The sequence below is a fragment of the Rattus norvegicus genome, chromosome 2, assembly GCF_036323735.1.
Source record: "Rattus norvegicus strain BN/NHsdMcwi chromosome 2, GRCr8, whole genome shotgun sequence".
In the NCBI taxonomy this organism is placed as follows: Eukaryota; Metazoa; Chordata; class Mammalia; order Rodentia; family Muridae; genus Rattus; species Rattus norvegicus.
Genome location: NC_086020.1, coordinates 154615033 through 154640087, shown reverse-complemented (window position 1 = coordinate 154640087; position 25055 = coordinate 154615033). Strand labels below are relative to the sequence as shown.

The window sequence follows — 25055 nt, the reverse complement described above, 5'->3', positions numbered from 1 at the left end:
TGTCATTCCTTGTTGATGAGGAGATGGAAATACATAGACATTGGATCCTGAGCACCTAAGACTTCACTTCTAGTTTTTTAGAAACTTCATTGCTTAAAACAAATGTTTGTGGCTTTTGGGAATCTGTCACCTGACTTAGTATACAAAGCCATTGGAGTAAGCACTTCTGAAAGGTCATAAGAAGCAATGAATCCGGAGACACCGCCGGATCCTGAAAGAAACAGACCGGATAAACAGTTCTCTGCACCCAAATCCCGTGGGAGGGAGAGCTAAACCTTCAGAGAGGCAGACAAGCCTGGGAAACCAGAAGAGACTGCTCCCTGCACACACATCTCGGACGCCAGAGGAAAAAGCCAAAGACCATCTGGAACCCTGGTGCACTGAAGCTCCTGGAAGGGGCGGCACAGGTCTTCCTGGTTGCTGCCGCTGCAGAGAGCCCCTGGGCAGCACCCCACGAGCGAACCTGAGCCTCGGGACCACAGGTAAGACCAAATTTTCTGCTGCAAGAAAGCTGCCTGGTGAACTCAAGACACAGGCCCACAGGAACAGCTGAAGACCTGTAGAGAGGAAAAACTACACGCCCGAAAGCAGAACACACTGTCCCCATAACTGACTGAAAGAGAGGAAAACAGGTCTACAGCACTCCTGACACACAGGCTTATAGGTCAGTCTACCCACTGTCAGAAATAGCAGAACAAAGTAACACTAGAGATAATCTGATGGCGAGAGGCAAGCGCAGGAACCCAAGCAACAGAAACCAAGACTGCATGCCATCATCGGAGCCCAATTCTCCCACCAAAACAAACATGGAATATCCAAACACACCAGAAAAGCAAGATCTAGTTTCAAAATCATATTTGATCATGATGCTGGAGGACTTCAAGAAAGACATGAACACACTTAGGGAAACACAGGAAATCATTAATAAACAAGTAGAAGCCTACAGAGAGGAATGGCAAAAATCCCTGAAAGAATTCCAGGAAAACACAATCAAACAGATGAAGGAATTAAAAATGGAAATAGAAGCAATCAAGAAAGAACACATGGAAACAACCCTGGATATAGAAAACCAAAAGAAGAGACAAGGAGCTGTAGATACAAGCTTCACCAACAGAATACAAGAGATGGAAGAGAGAATCTCAGGAGCAGAAGATTCCATAGAAATCATTGACTCAACTGTCAAAGATAATGTAAAGCGGAAAAAGCTACTGGTCCAAAACATACAGGAAATCCAGGACTCAATGAGAAGATCAAACCTAAGGATAATAGGTATAGAAGAGAGTGAAGACTCCCAGCTCAAAGGACCAGTAAATATTTTCAACAAAATCATAGAAGAAAACTTCCCTAACCTAAAAAAAGAGATACCCATAGGCATACAAGAAGCCTACAGAACTCCAAATAGATTGGACCAGAAAAGAAACACCTCCCGTCACATAATTGTCAAAACACCAAACGCACAAAATAAAGAAAGAATATTAAAAGCAGTAAGGGAAAAAGGTCAAGTAACATATAAAGGGAGACCTATCAGAATCACACCAGACTTCTCGCCACAAACTATGAAGGCCAGAAGATCCTGGACTGATGTCATACAGACCCTAAGAGAACACAAATGCCAGCCCAGGTTACTGTATCCAGCAAAACTCTCAATTAACATTGATGGAGAAACCAAGATATTCCATGACAAAACCAAATTTACACAATATCTTTCTACAAATCCAGCACTACAAAGGATAATAAATGGTAAAGCCCAACATAAGGAGGCAAGCTATACCCTAGAAGAAGCAAGAAACTAATCGTCTTGGCAACAAAACAAAGAGAATGAAAGCACACAAACATAACCTCACATCCAAATATGAATATAAAGGGAAACAATAATCACTATTCCTTAATATCTCTCAATATCAATGGCCTCAACTCCCCAATAAAAAGACATAGATTAACAAACTGGATACGCAACGAGGACCCTGCATTCTGCTGCCTACAGGAAACACACCTCAGAGACAAAGACAGACACTACCTCAGAGTGAAAGGCTGGAAAACAACTTTCCAAGCAAATGGTCAGAAGAAGCAAGCTGGAGTAGCCATTCTAATATCAAATAAAATCAATTTCCAACTAAAAGTCATCAAAAAAGATAAGGAAGGACACTTCATATTCATCAAAGGAAAAATCCACCAAGATGAACTCTCAATCCTAAATATCTATGCCCCAAATACAAGGGCACCTACATACGTAAAAGAAACCTTACTAAAGCTCAAAACACACATTGCACCTCACACAATAATAGTGGGAGATTTTAACACCCCACTCTCATCAATGGACAGATCATGGAAACAGAAATTAAACAGTGATGTCGACAGACTAAGAGAAGTCATGAGCCAAATGGACTTAACGGATATTTATAGAACATTCTATCCTAAAGCAAAAGGATATACCTTCTTCTCAGCTCCTCATGGTACTTTCTCCAAAATTGACCATATAATTGGTCAAAAAACGGGCCTCAACAGGTACAAAAAGATAGAAATAATCCCATGCGTGCTATCGGACCACCACGGCCTAAAACTGGTCTTCAATAACAATAAGGGAAGAATGCCCACATATACGTGGAAATTGAACAATGCTCTACTCAATGATAACCTGGTCAAGGAAGAAATAAAGAAAGAAATTAAAAATTTTTTAGAATTTAATGAAAATGAAGATACAACATACTCAAACTTATGGGACACAATGAAAGCTGTGCTAAGAGGAAAACTCATAGCGCTGAGTGCCTGCAGAAAGAAACAGGAAAGAGCATATGTCAGCAGCTTGACAGCACACCTAAAAGCTCTAGAACAAAAAGAAGCAAATACACCCAGGAGGAGTAGAAGGCAGGAAATAATCAAACTCAGAGCTGAAATCAACCAAGTAGAAACAAAAAGGACCATAGAAAGAATCAACAGGACCAAAAGTTGGTTCTTTGAGAAAATCAACAAGATAGATAAACCCTTAGCCAGACTAACGAGAGGACACAGAGAGTGCGTCCAAATTAACAAAATCAGAAATGAAAAGGGAGACATAACTACAGATTCAGAGGAAATTCAAAAAATCATCAGATCTTACTATAAAAACCTATATTCAACAAAATTTGAAAATCTTCAGGAAATGGACAATTTCCTAGACAGATACCAGGTATCAAAGTTAAATCAGGAACAGATAAACCAGTTAAACAACCCCATAACTCCTAAGGAAATAGAAGCAGTCATTAAAGGTCTCCCAACCAAAAAGAGCCCAGGTCCAGATGGGTTTAGTGCAGAATTCTATCAAACCTTCATAGAAGACCTCATACCAATATTATCCAAACTATTCCACAAAATTGAAACAGATGGAGCCCTACCGAATTCCTTCTACGAAGCTACAATTACTCTTATACCTAAACCACACAAAGACACAACAAAGAAAGAGAACTTCAGACCAATTTCCCTTATGAATATCGACGCAAAAATACTCAATAAAATTCTGGCAAACCGAATTCAAGAGCACATCAAAACAATCATCCACCATGATCAAGTAGGCTTCATCCCAGGCATGCAGGGATGGTTTAATATACGGAAAACCATCAACGTGATCCATTATATAAACAAACTGAAAGAACAGAACCACATGATCATTTCATTAGATGCTGAGAAAGCATTTGACAAAATTCAACACCCCTTCATGATAAAAGTCCTGGAAAGAATAGGAATTCAAGGCCCATACCTAAACATAGTAAAAGCCATATACAGCAAACCAGTTGCTAACATTAAACTAAATGGAGAGAAACTTGAAGCAATCCCACTAAAATCAGGGACTAAACAAGGCTGCCCACTCTCTCCCTACTTATTCAATATAGTTCTTGAAGTTCTAGCCAGAGCAATCAGACAACAAAAGGAGATCAAAGGGATACAGATCGGAAAAGAAGAGGTCAAAATATCACTATTTGCAGATGATATGATAGTATATTTAAGTGATCCCAAAAGTTCCACCAGAGAACTACTAAAGCTGATAAACAACTTCAGCAAAGTGGCTGGGTATAAAATTAACTCAAATAAATCAGTTGCCTTCCTCTATACAAAAGAGAAACAAGCCGAGAAAGAAATTAGGGAAACGACACCCTTCATAATAGACCCAAATAATATAAAGTACCTCGGTGTGACTTTAACCAAGCAAGTAAAAGATCTGTACAATAAGAACTTCAAGACACTGAAGAAAGAAATTGAAGAAGACCTCAGAAGATGGAAAGATCTCCCATGCTCATGGATTGGCAGGATTAATATAGTAAAAATGGCCATTTTACCAAAAGCAATCTACAGATTCAATGCAATCCCCATCAAAATACCAATCCAATTCTTCAAAGAGTTAGACAGAACAATTTGCAAATTCATCTGGAATAACAAAAAACCCAGGATAGCTAAAGCTATCCTCAACAATAAAAGGACTTCAGGGGGAATCACTATCCCTGAACTCAAGCAGTATTACAGAGCAATAGTGATAAAAACTGCATGGTATTGGTACAGAGACAGACAGATAGACCAATGGAATAGAATTGAAGACCCAGAAATGAACCCACACACCTATGGTCACTTGATTTTTGACAAAGGAGCCAAAACCATCCATTGGAAAAAAGATAGCATTTTCAGCAAATGGTGCTGGTTCAACTGGAGGGCAACATGTAGAAGAATGCAGATCGATCCATGCTTATCACCCTGTACAAAGCTTAAGTCCAAGTGGATCAAGGACCTCCACATCAAACCAGACACACTCAAACTAATAGAAGAAAAACTAGGGAAGCATCTGGAACACATGGGCACTGGAAAAAATTTCCTGAACAAAACACCAATGGCTTATGCTCTAAGATCAAGAATTGACAAATGGGATCTCATAAAACTGCAAAGCTTCTGTAAGGCAAAGGACACTGTGGTTAGGACAAAACGGCAACCAACAGATTGGGAAAAGATCTTTACCAATCCTACAACAGATAGAGGCCTTATATCCAAAATATACAAAGAACTCAAGAAGTTAGACCGCAGGGAGACAAACAACCCTATTAAAAAATGGGGTTCAGAGCTAAACAAAGAATTCACAGCTGAGGAATGCCGAATGGCTGAGAAACACCTAAAGAAATGTTCAACATCTTTAGTCATAAGGGAAATGCAAATCAAAACAACCCTGAGATTTCACCTCACACCAGTGCGATTGGCTAAGATCAAAAACTCAGGTGACAGCAGATGCTGGCGAGGATGTGGAGAAAGAGGAACACTCCTCCATTGTTGGTGGGATTGCAGACTGGTAAAACCATTCTGGAAATCAGTCTGGAGGTTCCTCAGAAAATTGGACATTGAACTGCCTGAGGATCCAGCTATACCTCTCTTGGGCATATACCCAAAAGATGCCTCAACATATAAAAGAGACACGTGCTCCACTATGTTCATCGCAGCCTTATTTATAATAGCCAGAAAATGGAAAGAACCCAGATGCCCTTCAACAGAGGAATGGATACAGAAAATGTGGTACATCTACACAATGGAATATTACTCAGCTATCAAAAACAACGAGTTTATGAAATTCGTAGGCAAATGGTTGGAACTGGAAAATATCATCCTGAGTGAATTAACCCAATCACAGAAAGACATACATGGTATGCACTCATTGATAAGTGGCTATTAGCCCAAATGCTTGAATTACCCTAGATCGCTAGAACAAACGAAACTCAAGATGGATGATCAAAATGTGAATGCTTCACTCCTTCTTTAAATGAGGAAAAAGAATACCCTTGGCAGGGAAGGGAGAGGCAAAGATTAAAACAGAGACTGAAGGAACACCCATTCAGAGCCTGTCCCACATTTGGCCCATACATATACAGCCACCCAATTGGACTAGATGGATGAAGCAAAGAAGTGCAGACCGACAGGAGCCGGATGTAGATCGCTCCTGAGAGACACAGCCAGAATACAGCAAATACAGAGGCGAATGCCAGCAGCAAACCACTGAACTGAGAATAGGTCCCCTATTGAAGGAATCAGAGAAAGAACTGGAAGAGCTTGAAGGGGCTCGAGACCCCAAAAGTACAACAATGCCAAGCAACCAGAGCTTCCAGGGACTAAGCCACTACCTAAAGACTATACATGGACTGACCCTGGACTCTGACCCCATAGGTAGCAATGAATATCCTAGTAAGAGCACCAGTGGAAGGGGAAGCCCTGGGTCCTGCTAAGACTGAACCCCCAGTGAACTAGTCTATGGGGGGAGGGCGGCAATGGTGGGAGGGTTGGGAGGGGAACACCCATAAGGAAGGTGAGGGGGGAGGGGGATGTTTGCCCAGAAACCGGGAAAGGGAATAACACTCGAAATGTATATAAGAAATACTCAAGTTAATAAAAAAAAAAAAGAAGAAGAAGCAATGAATCCAAACTTCTCATCACACCAGTGTCAATACAAACTCCTATAATGCATAAATACTTGGTCCACATTGTTCAGCGCCACATGGATGATCATACAGTTCCAAAGACACGAACACACATTTCCAGAGGCATGCTCCTGGAATGTTAGCTTGTCCCAGGACCCAGGACCCAGCTTGTCCTCTGGGATCTAAAGCATGAATGTTAAAGCATGAATCTTCCATTAAGCCTTGGTCCTGTTCGATTCTCAGCAGTCTCCCACGTTGCTTTGTTTTTCTCTAAACAGAATAATTATGTGAAGAAAAATGAACATTTCTCTTCATTGCATGTTTTCTGCCCACTTCTTCCCTTCCAACTTGAGGGGTTGGGTATTCTCTATCTTAACTATTGAATTAATTAGTCTGAAAGTCATCCTGAGTATGACAGGTTTCCAATCTCCAGAAGCTAATCTAATATTAGGACAATAGTCAGGGAGAAGGATGGAGAGAAAGACTATTGCTTCTGACTTTGTCTGAGATTTTGTTTGCATTAGCCACCTGCTCCTTGCATCATTTATAATTCCTCCAGACAGACAGCTCCTTTCTTTGCATTGTTAACAGTGATGTCTCAGGATTACAGCTGTGATGCAGACCAGGTTAGAGCAGAAGCAAAGCCGACTGTCACACCATCTTCTCCCCATTTTACCCCTTCTTGCCTCTCCGAAAACATGGGTGCTCATCAAGATGAAGGGATGAAGCAAATTCGGTAGCCTCAGGGACATCCTTTCAGCTTTCTTGTAGATGTCTTCCCTCTGAATTTGGAAGCATGTTCCAGCACAGTTAATTCCTTATTTAAGAAGACATACCAATGTTCGAACAAGTAATTTTGAAAGTGAGATCGGGGTTCGTTCTAGCTTATTTGGAGAGAATATTTTGGTAAGTTTTCATGCATCCATTAACCAGATCAAACACCTATCAAGATCTTCATACTCTTCATATTCTCTTTTCCACAGCTCTCTCTTCTCTCATCATCTTATGACTTTATATACATGACATGAATACTGTGACTTCCTAAGAATTCTCAATAGAAATTGATATAAATGCTCAGAAGTCTGCATGCTGGATGATCACACTGAAGAAAATTCAAATTCATAGAATGGAGTAGACTGAAACATCAGAAAATCACCTTAGTTATTTAATGTTTATTTACATTCTAGACACTACTGTGAGCACTTGGAACATTAACCCCCTTAGTTCTTGTGATTTTCCTACTGGAAATATGCAAACCCATTGCTTAGTTCTACTCTCTGGGTTCTCCTGCTCTCTTAGGCTAAGCAATGCGATTCTTCCTCTTTTTTGACACTTATTTAACTCCTCCTTTAAAAATCACCATAAGTCCAATATTGCCATTATGAATTGGTGGAGTCCTTCCAATCTGAACCAGTGCCTTGAGCTGACTTTGGTGCTGGTTCCGTAACCAATCCCACAACACCTAGAGGAAACTCAACTCTCAGGTGCTCTAACAAACTTAGGATCACAGGTGAGGAAGCCACCACATCTATCCCAACACCCACAGTAACTGGGTCTCCCAGAATCTGGGGACACAGGAATCTCTGTCCAGTCAGTGGCATGAATTCCTTCCAGTCTGAACCTTGACTTGGAGCAGACCTGAGGTGCTGGTTCTGCATCTACTCTAACAACACCTAGAGGAAGCCAGACTCTCAGGTGTTCTGAAACGCCCAGATTCATGGGATAACAGGATCACAGAGGAAGCTTGACTTGGACACAACCAGGAGTTCTGGAACTCTGACACATTCAAGATCACAGTTGAGGCCACAATATCTTTCCCAACACAGGGCATAATTTGGACTACCACAGGAACCAGGGAAACAAAAAACTCCACCCAGCCAGAGGCACCAGTTCCTTCCAGCTTGCATTAGTTCCTATGACCAGACACTATGAAAGCCAGAAGATCCTGGGCAGATGTCACATAGACCCTAAGGGAACACAAATGCCAGCCCAGGCTACTATATCCAGAAAAACTCTCAATTACCATAGATCAAGAAACCAAGATATTCCATGACAAAACCAAATTTACACAATATCTTTCCACAAATCTAGTACTGCAAAGGTTAATAGATAGAAAACTCCAACACAAGGAGGGAAACTACACCCTAGAAAAAGCAAGAAAGCAATCTTCTTTCAACAAAACCAAAAGAAAATAGCCACACCACCGTAATTCCACCTCTACAACAAGAACAACAACAACAACGAAAATAACAGGTAGCAACAATCACTTTTCCTTAATATCTGTTAAAATCAATGGACTCAATTCCCTAATAAAAAACACACACTAACCAACTAGATACATAAACAGGACCCAGTATTGTGCTACATACAGGAAACATACCTCAGTGACAAGGACAGACACTATCTCAGAGTGAAAGGCTGGAAAACAATTTTCCAAGCAAGTGGTCCCAATAAACAAGCTAGAATAGCCATTCTAATATTGAATAAAATTGACTTTAAACCAGTAGTTATCAATAAAAGATAAGGAAGGACACTTCATACTCATCAAAGGAAAAGTCTACCTAGATGAACTGTCAATTCTGAACATCTATGTTCTAAATGCAAGGACAACCACATTTATAAAAGAAAGCTCAAAGCACACATTGCACCTCGCCCAATGATAGTGGGAGATTTCAACACCCCAATCTAAGCAACAGACAGTTCATGGAAACAGAAACTAAACAGAAACACAGTAAAATTAACAGAAGTTATGTACCAAATGGATTTAATAGATATCTATAGAACATTTCACCCTAAAACAAAAGAATATACCTTCTTCTCAGCAACTCAGGGTACCTTCTCCAAATTTGAGCTTACAATTGGTTACAAAACAGGCCTCAACAGATACAAGAAGATTGAAATAATCCCATGCATCCTATCAGATCACCACAGACCAAGACTGGTCTTCAATAACAGCAAAAATGTAGGAAAGCCCACATACACATGGAAGCTGAACAATGCTCCACTCAATGATCACTTGGTCAATAAAAAAATAAAGAAAGAAATTAAAGATTTTTTAGGGTTTAATCAAAACAGAACCATAACATAAACAAACTTCTGGGACACAATGAAAGCAGGGCTAAGAGGAAAACTCATAGCTCTGAGTACCTCCAAAAAGAAACTGGAGAGAGCATGCACTAGCAGCTTGACAGCACACCTGAAAGCTATAGAACAAAAAGAAGCCAATACACCCAAGAGGTGTAGACAGCAAGAAATAATCAAACTCAGGGCTGAAATTAACCAAGTAGAAACAAAAAAGAATTATACATAGAATCAACAAAACCAGTAGCTGATTCTTTGAGAAAAATCAACCCTTAGCCAGATTAACCAGAGAGCACACAGAAAGTATCCAAATTAACAAAATCAGAAATGGAAAAGGAGACATAATAACAGAAACTGAGAAAAATAAAAAAATTACCAGATCCTACTACAGAAGGCTATACTCAACAAAACTGGAAAATCTGGAGGAAATGGAAATTTTTTAGACAGATACTAGGTGCCAAAGTTAAATGAGAATCAGGTAAAGCATCTAAGCAATTCCATAAACCCTAAAGAAATAGAAGCAGTCATTAAAAGTCTCCCAACCAAAAAGAGCCCAGGACCAGATGGGTTTAGTGAAGAATTCAATCAGACATTCAAAGAAGATCTAATAACAATACTCTTCAAACTATTCCACAAAATAGTAATAGAAGAAGCACTACCTAATTCCTTCTATGAAGTCACAAATATGTTTATACCTAAACCACACAAAGACCCAATAATGAAAGAGAACTTCAGACCAATTTCCCTTATAAATATCAATGCCAAAGTACTCAATAAAATTTTTGCAAACTGAATCCAAAAACAGATCAAAATGATCATCCATCATGATAAAGTAGGCTTCATCCCAGAGCCACAGGGATGATTCAACATATGGAAATCTATCAACGTAATCCACTATATAAGCAAACTCAAAGATAAGAACCACATGATCATCTCATTAGATGCTCAGAAAGCATGTGACAAAATTCTTCCCCTGCCATTCATAGTAAAAGTCTTGGAAAGATGAGGAATTTAAGGTCCATACTTAAACATAGTAAAAGCAATATACAGCAAACCAGTAGCCAACATTAAACTAAATGGAGAGAAACTTGAAGCAATCCCATTAAAATCAGGGACTAGACAGACTCCCCACACTCTCTCAATACCTATTCAATAGAGTACCTGAAGTCTGAGCCAGAGCAATTACACAACAAAAGGAGGTCAAGGGATACAAATTGGACAGGGACAAATCAAAATATCACTATTTGCAGAAGATATGATAGCATACTTAAGTGACCCCCAAAATTCCACCAGAAAACTCCTAAACCTGATAAACTACTTCAGCAAAGTGAATGGATATAAAGTTAACTCAAAAAATCAGTAACTTACCTCGACTCAAAGGATAGACAGGCTGAGATAGAAATTAGGGAAAAAACACCCTTCACAATAGTCGCAAATAATATAAAATACCATGTTGTGACTCTAACCTAGCAAGTAAAATATCTGTATAACAAGAACTTCATGGACTGGAGAGATGGCTTAGGTGGTAAAGACTAGGATCAGAACCAAAAATATAAGAACTTCATTTCCTTGAAGAAAGAATTCAAAGAACATCTCAAAAGATTAAAAGATTTCCCATGCACATGGATTGGCAGGATTAATATAGTAAAAATGGTCATTTTGACAAAAGCAATCTACAGATTCAATGCAATCACCATCAAAATTCCAACTCAATTCTTCACAGAGTTAGAAAGAGCAATTTGCAAATTCATTAGGAATAACAAAAAAACCAGCATAACAATAACTATTCTCAGCAATAGAAGAATTTCTGGGGGAATCTCCATCTCTAACCACCACCTGTAGCAATAGTGATAAAAAACAAAACAAAAACAAACAAACAAACAGAACCTGTATGGTATTGGCACAGAAACAGGCAGGTAGATCAATGGAAAAAAACTGAAGACCCAGAAATGAACCCACACACCTATAATCACTTGGTCTTTGACAAAGAAGATAAAACCATCCAGTTGAAAAAAGACAGTATTTTCAACAAATGGTGCTGGTTGAACTGGCAGTCAACATGTAAATGAATGCAAATCGATCCATTCTTATTTCCTTGTACAAAGCTCAAAGATTGAGAACCCCCTACATAAAACCAGATACACTGAAATTAATAGAAGAGAAAGTGGGGAAGAGCCTTGAACACATGGGCACAAGGGAAAATTTTCTGAACACAACACCAATGGCTTATACTCTAAGATCACGAATCAACAAATGGGACCTCATAAAATTGCAAAGCTTCTGTAAGGCAAAGGAAACTGTCAACCCACAGATTGGGGAAAGATCTTTACCAATCGTACATCTGATAGAGGGCTAATATCTAATATATACAAAGAACTCAAGAAGTTAGACTCCAGAGAACCAAATAACCCTACTAAAATGGGGTACAGAGCTAAAAAGAGTTCTCCACTGAGGAATACTAAATGGCTCAGAAGCACTAAAGAAATGTTCAACACCCTTGTGTCATCAGGGAAATGCAAATCAAAGCAATCCTGAGATTCCACCTCACACCAGTCAGAATGGCTAAGATCAAAAGCTCAGGTGACAGCAGATGCTGGTAAAGATGTGGAAAAAGAGGAACATTCCTCTATTGTTGGTGGGATTGCAGACTGGTACAACCACTCTGGAAGTCAGTCTGGAGGTTCCTCAGAAAATTGGACATAGTACTTAATATCTGAGGACCCAGCTATACCACTCCTGGGCATACACCCAAAAGATGCTCCAACATATACCAAGGACATATACCCGACTATGTTCATAATAGCCAGAGGCTGGAAAGAACCCAAATGTCCTTCAACAGAAGAATGGAAAAAGAAAATGTGGTACATTTACATAGTAGAGTACTACTCATGTATTAAAAATAATTAAATGGATGGAACTAGAGAATATCATCCTGAGTGAGGTATCCTAGTCACAAAAGAACACAAATGGTATGCACTCACCAAGAAGTGGATATTAATCCAAAAGTTTGGAATACCTAAGAAAAAATTCACAGATCATATGAAGTCCAAGAAGAAGTAAGACCAAAATGTGGATGCTTCATTCATTCTTAGAAGAGAAAACAAAATACTCACAGGAGGAAATACAGGGACAATGAGTGGAGCAAGGACTGAAGAAAAGATCATCTAGAAACTGCCCCTCCTGGGGATCCATCCCATATGCTACCACCAAACCCAAACACTATTGCTGATGCCAAGAAGTGCTTGCTGACAGGAGCCAGATATGGTGTTTCCTCAAAGTCTCTGCCAGAGTCCACTACTGATATAAATGAGGACAGTTGCAGCTAACCATTGGATTGAACAAGGGAACCTCAATGGAAGAGTTAGAGAAAATACTGAAGGAGCTGAAGGGGATTTCAACACTATAGGAAGAGCAACAATATCAACCAAACAAACCCCACCAGAGCTTTCATGGACTAAACCACCAACCAATGAGTATACATGGAGGGACCCATGACTTCAGTCAGCCACATTTGTAGCAGAGGATGTCATTGTTCAGCATCAATAGGAGAAAAAGCCCACAGTCCTGTGAAGGCTTGTTTCCTTAATGTAGGGTAATGCCAGGGCATTGAGGTTGGAGTAGGTGGGTGAGAATGGGAGCGTCCTCATAGGAAGAACAACAATATCAACCAACAGACCCTCCAGAGCTCCCAGGGACTAAACCACCAACCAGTGAGTACACATGGAGAGAATCATGGCTCCAGCCACGTATGTAGCAGAGAATGGCCTCTCCACCAATGGGAGGAGAAGCTCTTGGTCCTGTGAAGTCTTGATGCCTTCCTAGAGGAAGGCCAGGGTGGGGAGAAGGGAAGGGAGGAGGGAGAGAGGGGGTTACCCTCATAGAAGCAGGGGGATGAGGTTTGCCAAAAGGGAAACTGGGAGAGGAGATAACATTTGACATGTAAATAAAGATTATAGTCAATAAAAGAAAAAATGGATGGGTGAAGAAGACAAAGAAGATGTATATCCCTTACAACAAGCTAATTGTCTTGATTAACTCGTCAATTATCCAAGCTCAGGGTCTATTGCTGGTGCGTATAGTGTAATAATGTAAAAAATGTGTCAGCTAGTCTGTGTTAGCAATGGTGAAGCACTGGAATCCATTAGTGTGGCTCTGCAAGGTGTTTTTATTGTTTGTTGGTTGGTTGGTTTTTTTGTTTTGTAATGAAAAAAATCAGTGACGTCACAGGAGATGATGGCAAGCAAACTGCATTTTTAACCGGAGCCCTATCAGTTAGTTTCTAAGAAATGACATGATCACTAAAGGGGCCTTGATTCATCACACTGAGGACAGTTATGTTTTGTTTCATTTTTCTTTACAGTCTGTATTTCAGACTCACAGAGCAGAGGGAATAACGGACTGGAACTCCTGTGACGGGACTTTAAACAGTTTCAGTTCATGTAATGTATCTCAATGTGATATTGAGAAGATTAAATCAGACTCCATCCATCACGCGTGGCGTGCCGTGGCTTCCCCCCTCTTCTCTTCATTTCCTTTGCCCAGGAAGCTCTACTTTCATCAACTCCATGATACTCCGACAGCGCCTCAGAAATTGATTTTTGTATATGAAGTGCTACATTAAACTCCACAGAAAGCCATTGAGTATTAGCCATTTACTTTCCCACTTTAAATTAGAAAATGTATTTATTTGTCCATGGGGGGGGGTGGTTAGGCACAGAAGCAAAGAAGTTAAGAAATAAAGCTCTAACTCAGGCTGTCTTTCTGTTGTGTCTCTTTGTAACCATGTAACTAGGGAAAGCTCCTCTTCGGTTATTCACCTGTAAGAGGAGAGTGTCTGGAGGACCTGTTCCACATGGTTGCTGCAAAGAGTCAGTGCACATCACATATTTAGAGGACCACAGACCAACCCTCTATATGATTCAGCCACTACAATTTTTACCATAGCTATGTGCTAGAGAGTAATTGAAAATAGATTCTATCCTACCCTTTTATCAAAATTGTCCAAGCATCGAATGCTTTTCTTTTGTCTTTAAAGTTCCTATTGACAACACAAAATACCAAAGATAGTGAAAAAAATCTTTATAGAATAGTCAGACCCAAGAATCCTATGCAAGCCCCGATACAATTCCATTCATAAAAGCTGAAAAAGAGAATAACCTTATATTCAAGTAATTTTGGAGTATTTTAGAGAACATAAAAAAAAAATAAGGGTAGTAAAAGTGTAGTATGACCGTGGCAAAGCAGCAGGAAAAAGAGTGTAAGCAGTAAGAAGTTATAAATATGCATGAAACTTTTAAAGAAAACAAAAGATGTATTTTTAAATAAAATGAATAACATATATTAACCTAGTATGTTATTATGATCTCTTGAAACAGAATATAAATAGGAAAGCATGGTTTTTGAAAAGGCCAAATTTAAATCATTCTTAAAGACCTAGGGACAATCTTTCAATAAAGTCTGAGAGATAAAAGAGAGGGTAATGAGACAATTATTAAAATTATTAAAGGGAATCGGAACTGTATCAATGCAGAGTCCACTGAACTTCTAGCACTGGCCACTGACCAGTGAGGTTTAGACCCTCAATAGTACTCCTCAGATAAGTGAACACTTATTAAAAATATTGCAGAGAGATGACTAATAGATGTAATTTCATTTTTATTTTTAAAGTCATACCATGTATTTGTAACAACCAATGGGATGAGATGTACACAAAATAACTCTAGAGTATGACGTATTTATAAATATTTTTAAAATGTTGTAAAGGAAAGTCTAATACTCATGATGAGATCTTAATATATAATGGAGACATAAAATCTAGAAATATCCCCAGTGGTGTAGGCATCGATAGCAATGGCATAGTTCAATGACTTACAGCATGAGTGTTCATGTAGCTATTGTCCCTGTAGCCTAAAAGATTGCAAATATTTGGCAACAGAAATGAAAAATTGATCTTTATTTTTAATCTTTTTGAACTTTAGTTTGTTAACTGACAAATGAAAGTGAAACAGGTTTATGTAAGATTCTATGTGAGGTTTTCATTTTCATACTTTGTTTAATGCTTTGCTATTGAGTAGAAAGTAGTCCAAAATATTCCTTCAGGCCATAAAAATATAGAGATTCAGACTTCCCTAATTTATATATTTAATTCCAGGGAAATCTATCAAAATACTAAAAATGGTGGTCTATGTTTGATTAAAGTGAAAATATTTATTAAGCTTTGTTTGCATTTCTTAGAATGTACACAGGTACATAATATAACTGGAAATCAATAAACATTGATTTAAATGTGACAGAAATGTTTATAGTATGGAAACAACTATCAGAATGAATTGACCCTGTGTCCAAAAAGAAAAAGAGCCAAAAATGTGTTGACTAATGGAAGGTGCTTGCCCTTATTGACATAGTTCAGTTATGAAGAAGCCTCACTTCCTAAAAGCTTTAAATAAATCTGCAGACTGCACTTAGTCATGAAATGGAAACAGCACTCTTAGACCTGTCAATCTTTGTGAAGATGCAAAATTTTATTTAAATTAATAAACGTGATTCTGAAGAAAAGGGGTGGGAGGACTGTCAGGGTCCAAGGCTGTAGAAGACCGAGGCAAGACTTTTCTGGATGTCAAAAAGAGCTTTGAACTCACAAACTCACAGGAGCTGTGGTTGCCTGCAGAAAACTTACACAGGATGAAGCCAGTCAATATTCCAGCAGAGATGGGAGCGAGAGACACCAGCTTCCCCCACTCCATGAGGGGCTATGGACAAGCGATGATGCTAGGGGAGGGAGAATCCATTTTCTTTAGGGGTGTGATTCCATGTATGTTAATCATGCTCTCCAGGTTGGCACCACCCATGCTATATGGTTAACTCTGGTTTGGTTATTTTATTAAAAACAAGAACGAATTTGGGAGTGGGACAAGTAGGGGTGGAGGAGTGGAACATGAATATGTTTGAAATCCATTTGTCGTGTGTCAAATTCTCAGAGTTAAAGAATAAAGAACAAATCAATTCCAAAGAATGTTGTGCAGCCCCTGGCACTGAAATGTTTCTTCCTAACTCTTTACTCTCTGACACATCAGTGTTCTAAAATCTAAGTTAGTTCATTTTCAGGCACAAGTATGGACATCTAAGAACTGAAAATGAATCTCATCCAAATGGAAGAAACTATTTGGAATCAGCTCCTCTGGATCCAGCAAGTTTTTCTACTTTCTCTCTTCCAAAATCATTAAAGCTAGGTTCCAAAAGGGTGAGCATCTCTGCTGTACATTTTAATTAGCCCACTCTGGAGTTGAGTTGCCAACGGCGACGCTTGAAAAGCCTAAGAAGTTCTGTGACTGTTGGTAGGGTTCACATGACCACTTAGAAGCCAGCCACCCAGTCATAAAGAGCCCACAGGGCACAGGGGACTTCCGTAACACATGGCACATGAATGTGTGGATGGCTGCTTCCCCAGCCTATCCTCCTGGCACGAGTCGGAGGTGCTATTCCAAGTGTGAACAGTGGGTACAACTAGCGATTTACAGGGTGTGACTTTTCTGTGACTGTGGTGGCCGCTGAACTGGGCCTGGCACAGTTCATCCCCGACAAATGCTGACTGCCATCCCTTGGGGACAGGACCATCAGGAGCCCAGAAAAACACAGCTTTTAGCTGCTCGGTGCTGAAAACTTCAGGCAAGATTCCAAAAGCCCTCAAGGCTAATGTCGAATTGACAAAGTGCCAAAAACCTCTCTGGCATTAAATTTCCACTCTTTCTTTTCCCCTTCAGGTTAACAGCTTGTGGAAATAATAATGTGATAATGCCACCCTGTGTTTCAAATATCTCCAAGCACCATCTTGTTAAGTCTGGTGTCCCTTTGAGACTAATGGGAATGGAGCTGACGTTTTCATTCTACAGATGAGAAAACCCCACAGGAGATGGGTCAAATGTCTGGGCAACAGCCAAGCAGACTTATCACACAGGTCGCAGGTCTGAATTAAGTTCTCAAACAAGGCCAAGTGTGGTAGAAAAGTGCCTGAAAAGCTCAGCTAGCATCAGAAAGGGCAGGAGCAGGACTCGCACAGGATGTTAGATGGATTAGGGTAATCAACTGGTGAAAATGATCAAAACACATCCTGGGAGAGGCAATGAGGCTTAGGCTTAGGCACAGCAATAAAGCAGTTTGGGCGAATGGCCAACTGGAATGGGTGAGAACCAGCATGGGCCATCACTAGATCTAATGAGGCAGCAAGGGACTCTTATAGCTTCAGGCACAGTAGTGGTGTGTGTGTGTGTGTGTGTGTGTGTGTGTGTGTGTGTGTGTGTGTTCATTGCTGAGTTCCCCTTTCTTTGGATTACAAAGCCTATTATGGAAATTACACTTGGAAGAAGATCCCTACATTTTTCTCTTGCTGTGTTTTAGCAATCTAATCCAGGTAATGCTATGGTTGAGCTTAAAGTCTTTGGTCTGAATGAAGTTATCTCTCAGAGAAGCAAGTGACACTTTAGAATGACATGGCCATTGCATCCAATGTACTTCAACAATATTGCCCCTTGTCTGGAGTTCTGAATAATCAAATTCTTTAGTTCCCACTTAAGACTCATTTCCCAGAATTCCTGTCAATTAATGTTTTAAATGCATCACTTTTTGTCTGAAATTAACCAGGGTCGGCCTCTGTATTTAGCAGCCTGATAGACTGACGCAGACACAGAAAGTTCAAGGTGTGGAAGAAAGCAATGAGTGCTCTAAAATTCTATCCATTTTCTTATTTTTCTGGAAATAAATGTAATTCCAGGGCTTCTGGACAGTTAGGTGTGCCATGGGTATGGGGTCAGTCCGGGATAATGTGAGGGCAGTGGGATGTGCGCTTTCCAAACAGGATCACTCAGGCCTTACACATGTACCACACTGTCTTCTGTGTTGTCATTCCTGGTTTTCTGGAAGGAAGGTAACTGTATGTTGGCTTTGAGAACTGTGTACTTCAGAAGGCAGAGCTCCTGCTGTCCTGAGTTTTCTGAAGAACTTCATGGGGAGATACTGCTCTGCAGACTGGCTCATCAATCCAGTGCTAACGTTTAATTATGAAAGAAACCTCTGGGTCAAGGTTATGGCTCAGAAGACAGACACATCAGCCACACGAGACCTGAGTTCCATTCCCAAACTTGTACACAAAGATGGATGTGAATGTGAACCTGTAATCCCAGCATTTCTGCAGCAAGATGAGAAGAGCAGACAGAAGCTCACAGGCTGGCTATCCAGAAGTGCACAGTGCAGCAGCAGAAACAAGAAAGACCCTGCCTCAGCAAGATAGAAGGTCAGAACTGACTCCCAAAAGTTATCCTCTGACCTTCACGATTATGAGAACATTGCAGACTATCATTATTTTATGTCTTTGTGAATGCAATCATAACTTTAATTGAATATAGTTTCATTGGTTCAATAGCCCTACCGAAGAACTGTTAACTAAGATTCTGAGTGGCATTGGGTCAAGTCTCTCAGTGCATGTTATGTGTATGGAAGTGTGCCCAGGCAATCACATAATGTGCTCATGCCCATGTATGCATGTGCATGTGATGGACTAAATAATCCCTAAGGTCCTCTCCAATGTGAACATAGAGGGGAAGCAATTTTGTCTTATTTAAAAGGGAAAGAGCTGGTGAGATGGCTCAGCAGATAAGAGCTCCTGTGCTCTTTCAGAGGTCCCAGTTTGGTTCCCAGCACCCATGTTGGTAGCTCACAGCTGCCTATAACTGCAGCTCCAGGAAATCTGATTTCCTCCACAGGTACACACACACACACACACACACACACACACACACACACACACACACACACACACACTAATTAATGTTTTGGGAGTTCTATTTGTTGTGAACGAGCCCAAAATATGCCATGTATTTTAAAAGCATAAACTGTTAATCAAGTAGAGATTCACATTCAGAGCAAAGCTAATGGGTTGATAGCATATAGCTTCACAATTCCTCTTAGTTATAAAGGGAAGTGTTGGCAGCTGGGACTCCCCGGGTCTACCCTTAGCTATAGGTAGGCAGAGTAGTCAGCTGCAGGCAAAGGGTGAAAAGAGCCAACTGAAGGTTGTGTTTATTCTCAGTCCAACCACGGAGGTGGTCAGAGATGTGGACGTTCTAGTTTTGTGTTTCTTTCCACATATCCCACCATCTCTGTGGTAGAAACAGTAAAGACATAAATTGTATTTCTGTCCTGCTCATTCCCTTTTATTCCATTGTTTTCCTTTCCAACAGCTCCAAGTGACACATCTCATGCTGCTTCCTAGATGTTTTTCAACTCCCAGGGTTTAAGACAGAACCATTAGGTTAACTTATTTCTCAATCCACCCCTTTCTTACTCACTCTTAGATGATTAGTTCCTTCAGGGCTCAGGAATAGGCAGTTAGTCATGTTAGTCCTTACTTGGATACAGTGATCAGAATATGTTACTTGTGAAGGGTACTAGATAAAGGTTTGTTTTCTATTTTTAAATTTTTATTCTCTGTCTCTCTGCCTCTGTGTCTCTGTGTCTCTGTGTCTGTCTATGTCTGTCTCTGTCTGTCTCTGTCTGTCTCTCTGTGTCTGTGTGTGTGTGTGTGTGTGTGTGTGTGTGTGTGTGTGTACCTGTGGAGGAAATCAGATTCCTGGAGCCAGTTATAGGCAGTTGTGAGCTACCAACATGGGTGCTAGGAACCAAATTGGTTCCTCTGCAGGATCACCAAGAGCTCTTAACTGCTGAGCCATCTCACAAGCTCTTTCCCTTTTAAATAAGACAATATTGCTTCCTCTCTGTTCACATTGGAGAGGACCTTAGGGATTATTTAGCTCATCACATACACATGCATACGTGGGCAAGGGAGCATAAGGACATATGTGATTGCATGGGCACACTTCCATACACAACATGCACTGAGAGACTAGACTCAATGTCACTCAAATTCCTAGTTAATACTTCTTTGGTAAGGCTATTTAACCAACAAAACCATACTCAATTAGAGCTATGACTGTCTTCACAAAGACATCAAATAATGAAAGTAAATTTATATACAGTGCCTGTGTTTACAGTCCTAGTAATCCCAATACAAATGAAACATGGAAAAATCGTGAAGCTTTCTCTAAGTCATTGAAGTCTTTTTGTCCTTGTCTAATCACTCTCAAATCATTAGATGCAACCAGTGTTGGATAACTTGAAAGCCATATTGATACATTATGGATAGTCAACATGCTACCTGTATCAATACTTTGTTCTACCTAGTACAGTCTTATCGATTCCAATGCACCCAGAACAAACCCAAATGGAGAAATGTTTCTTTCCTGCTATTGTGGTGAATAAACTTCAGAGGTGAAGACCCTGAGACTCATGCTAAGACCACTGCAGCAGATATCACTGGAGAGAGCTGGATTCTGAGTGCATCACTCGAAAGATGTTCTTAAGGGATCCAGGCTGTGTGTGGCAATGTGCTGAGTGCAGAAGTATGGATAAGATAATATAAGAGCAATCCAAGTAGGAAGGGAGTTCAGAGCGTGCATTAAATCACGTAAGATGGGAAGGGTGTGTGTACATTCTGATGACTTGCTCTAACCTCTTGGGTTTAGGCTTGTGTGTTCTGAATTATCACTTGTTTGTTTGTTAATTTTCTTTGAGAGACAGTCAGGTTCACTTACAGGATCCAGGATGTGAAATACAAATTAAAATGAGAAAAATGCAGAATCGAGACTTAGGTCTCATTTTTAATCTTTCGACTGCATAGATGACCTCCATGGGAAGTCCCTAAATTCTTTTGGGTTCAACTCTCTGAAACAGTTCAGATGACACCATTATTTCTAATAATGATTAATATAAGTCCCAAATTTAGATTGCAGGAGCATAATTTTCTTTATGTAGTTCTAGCATGAAAGATGAAGCTAGAATGTTTCTTAAGTGTGTAACTGGAAAAGCGAAAGACAAAACTCACTGGAGAACCTGCAGTTGAGATATTCCCAGGCCAAAATTCTTCAAAACACAAGACATTTTGAGTAGTAGCATCACATTGTGTCATGGAATTATTTAATGTAAAAATTGTTGGAAACATTTAGATGATCTTCGGATTATATAGAAAAGGTTTTATATAAGAAAATAAGTTAATTGCATGTTTAGAATTGAGTTCAAAGTTCAAATCTGCGTGCCAGGAATTACAGACGATGGGCGCCCAGTGTGTGAGAACTGGGGGAATCTAGACTAATGCAGTCTTTGGAAAACAGATCCTGATCTTAAGACCCCAACATTCACTGAGTGCCATTCATAGTGGCTGAAACCTTTTAAATTAAGTCAAGAAATCATTTGGGACCAACCAACAACCTGGTACAGATAATATTAGGAATCCAGTACGTTTGTAAATATCTATTTCCTTTACAGCAACCTACTCTTAAGTTCTCCCCAATGAGGAGGACTCTACTGTCACTGTAACTTCCAGATATGTCACATCTGGAAGAAGCTTTTGTGGAGACAGATGCAACAGTAAGAACCATTTCTAGGATGTAAGAACTATTTCTAAGATCAACTTCTCTGAAGGATTAAATGGTTAAAAACCTCGGTGAAAACGCACCTATAGTCCCCATCCATGTTCAGCATCCTTACAAAGGATTTTAACTACAGTGGTTTTTTTGCGAAACAGATACATTCCCCCTACTTTTTTTTAGCCAAAGGTTATATATCCCTGCAAGGGTGGGTGGACCACAAAACTGTGAGCATATTTTTACGTTGGCAAGAAAAACAAAATGTCAGTCAACTAAATTTAAGATTGTTCACACACATCTGCTACCAACAGAATGCTGTAAAAAAATAAAAAAAGGAAAAAGAAAAGGACAAAATGGGGAGTGCTCACATCTAAATAGCTCTGCGTGTTTTCTGTTGTTTGGATGATTTGCACTCTTTCAATAATGATTGAAAGGCTATCAGACCCGAAGCTAACATCTGTTGGTGGTTTGGCATGTAGCAACAATTTCTAGTTAAGCAAATATATAAACAACAATATCTCAAACTGTCTAAACTAGGTAGTCATGGCTATAAATATATCACCAAATTTTTTTCCAAAGAGGAACAAATGTAAAATGTTACACTCCTGACGATATCATATTGCATCATGTCCTTGAGAGACTGAGAGAGAGGAAAAGATTGACGGATAACAGATTTCTGAATCTAGCAAGCCTCACATACCCAACATTGGAACATATGGCAGGTACAGGTTATGACACATTTCTCACGTCGTCTGTATTGTCAAAGGATAGTCTCAAGACCCAGAATGACTTGTCCAAGGTCCACTTCCACTAGGGAATAGACACAGCTCATGATGAAAAGATATTAGAACTTAAAGACATACAGCATATTTACAATAGGAAAAAAACACCACTTCCTCCTAAAATCCACGCAGAAACATAAAATCCAAGCAAACAAAACTGAAAGAGCTGAGTTTCGCACATTTCAAAACGCTTAGTTCTTTTAAATATTGAGATCAATTTAGGAAAGCTCTAGTGAACCCACTAAGCAAAGCTGACAAAATATATATATAACAGAATCACCTTAATGCAAAATTAATTCATGTCTTTTAAAATTATACACTTCATATACTGTCAAGAATAAGTACTATATGTTTAAAAATCAAGTGCCAACTTATGAAGTTGAGTAGCAATTCAGTTGAAAATAACATGTAATAGAAAGAAATATCTATGCTTGATGTTTTCAAATATAAGAACCATGGATAGAAGTGAATTTTGTATCCTAATAACATTAGAAGAGCTTCATTATACTTTTTTAAAGTAAAAGGTTCCGCATATGTGCCTGAAATTATATTTGATTGGCCTGATAAAAAGATATTTCTTAAATTATGTTTTAAATGGCCCTATGCTCTCCTACAAAACTCTGAACAGCAAATCAGAGTATCTGCCAGGGTCATTAGCAGTAGTAATTCAGAGCATCTTCTCCCTTGGTTATATGAGATTATAATACACAGTTATCCAAGGCTGTAAGAATGGCTAAAGAATGAGTTAGAGGAGAACATTTGTTGATTTTGAAATTTTAATTTAAACAGTTAAGTTGAAAGTTTTGGATGTAAATAAATATTTCTAGTGATACTAAAATAGCAACCCCAATAGCCCATATCTATTTTTTTAAGGCTTCTTGTAACTGTCATCAGTTTTCCTGTATTTGATGCAAATAAATACCAGTGCTTTAAGTCATAACTATACTCTCTGTGCTTGAACATTAGATCTATGGTCTAAGAGTTTAACTGTTCCTCAGGATAATGACAAATCAAAAAACCTCTTACAGAATCTTCTGTTTACAAAGAGCAGCAAACTGCACATTTGAAACTATTTATGTACATTAATAAAATCAGAGTTCCAAAAATCTGGTCTGTCTAATCACAGTGTAACTAATTAGTGTTGGATTTTTAACTTTTTACATCCTCAAAAGTACAGACATGCGCGTCAAAGAATGCAATAATTTCTTTAAATCAGCATATTAGCTCTCTCTAAAATAACATTTACATGGTTGTTTCTAAACTTTAAAATGCAGTGAAGAACCTATCTCTCATAGGGTCGGTTTTATTAGACTTGAGCATTACTTCTCCCCCACATGAGTTGAATGTGATGGGTGAGTATAGAAGATTGGATGTGGAAAACTTACTCTGTCAGCTTGCTTGCCTGGGTCACAGTCCCACGCGGCCCTCAAGCGCTGCTCAGACCTCTCCATGGTGCTGAAGAGTTACCCTTGTCCATTTGAGAAGGAGGAGCGGGTCACTGAAATTGGCTTGGAAAGGAATGCATAGCTGGCCACCTTGTTAGCTGGTAAAGGTACCTGGAGAGTTTCTACAGCACATACTGCGAGGGGGAGGGGTGGCTCCCCTTTAGCTAACAACCCAGGCAGCTTAAAGCAAATTTTGGAGCAGCAATCTTCAAACCTGAAGGAAAAAGGTAAGTTTCGTAAGATAACAAACTGCCTGGCTTTTGTCTGCGTTATTCAAATTGGGGGAAAAACATACAAAAATGAGCAGACTCTTTGGAGAACAGAGAAGTCCAAATAAGTTCTTGATCTTTGCAAAGAGAACAAGCCTTCGTTGAGCACTGATTCACTTTGTCTTCATTAACTTAAAAAAATATGAAGAAAAAAAAGCCGAGAATTCTACAAGGCACCTTTGTGGAATTCCGCGGTACACACTGTACAAGCAGCTCTGCTTCCCTCTAGTTCCAGCTTCTGTCTGCTGAAGATTCTCACAGCAAAGATCAGACGCGTCTGCTCTTGTAGATCACCTCTTTCTGAGGCTGGAATGTATAAAGAGCCACATGACACCCAATGATGTCATCTTGAAAGCGGGTCACTGTTGCTGCCGTATATAGATGAAATCCTTCTATTAAGTATTTAGCATAATGATTTTTCTCGAAAATCTATTTGCATCAAATAACTTGGTCTTCCACCAATATGGTTAGCCCTATCAACAGAATGCCTCAAAGAGATCAATTCACAGTTCGCATGTGAAGCAGTCTCTGGGTGAGCAGCGATGAGCTTCTGGTGCTGCCTCAGGAAATGAATAATTAGGATCAA

The 25055-nt window shown here is 39.5% G+C and overlaps 1 protein-coding gene across 2 annotated transcripts in view; it reads right to left on the bottom strand.

Annotated features, from left to right (window-relative positions):
- The window catches only part of Schip1 (schwannomin interacting protein 1), a 761344-nt gene that overhangs the window by 558473 nt on the left and 177816 nt on the right, over positions 1–25055 (bottom strand). Inside the window, exon 1 of one of the 2 annotated variants that reach the window (XM_063281588.1) lies at positions 24141–24782. The exons of the other annotated variant lie outside the window; for it this stretch is intronic. Coding sequence (XP_063137658.1) covers positions 24141–24206 — 66 coding nt within the window. The 5' untranslated portion in view covers positions 24207–24782. Of the gene's footprint in view, positions 1–24140; positions 24783–25055 lie in introns of those variants that run through there. 2 annotated transcript variants of the gene reach the window in all.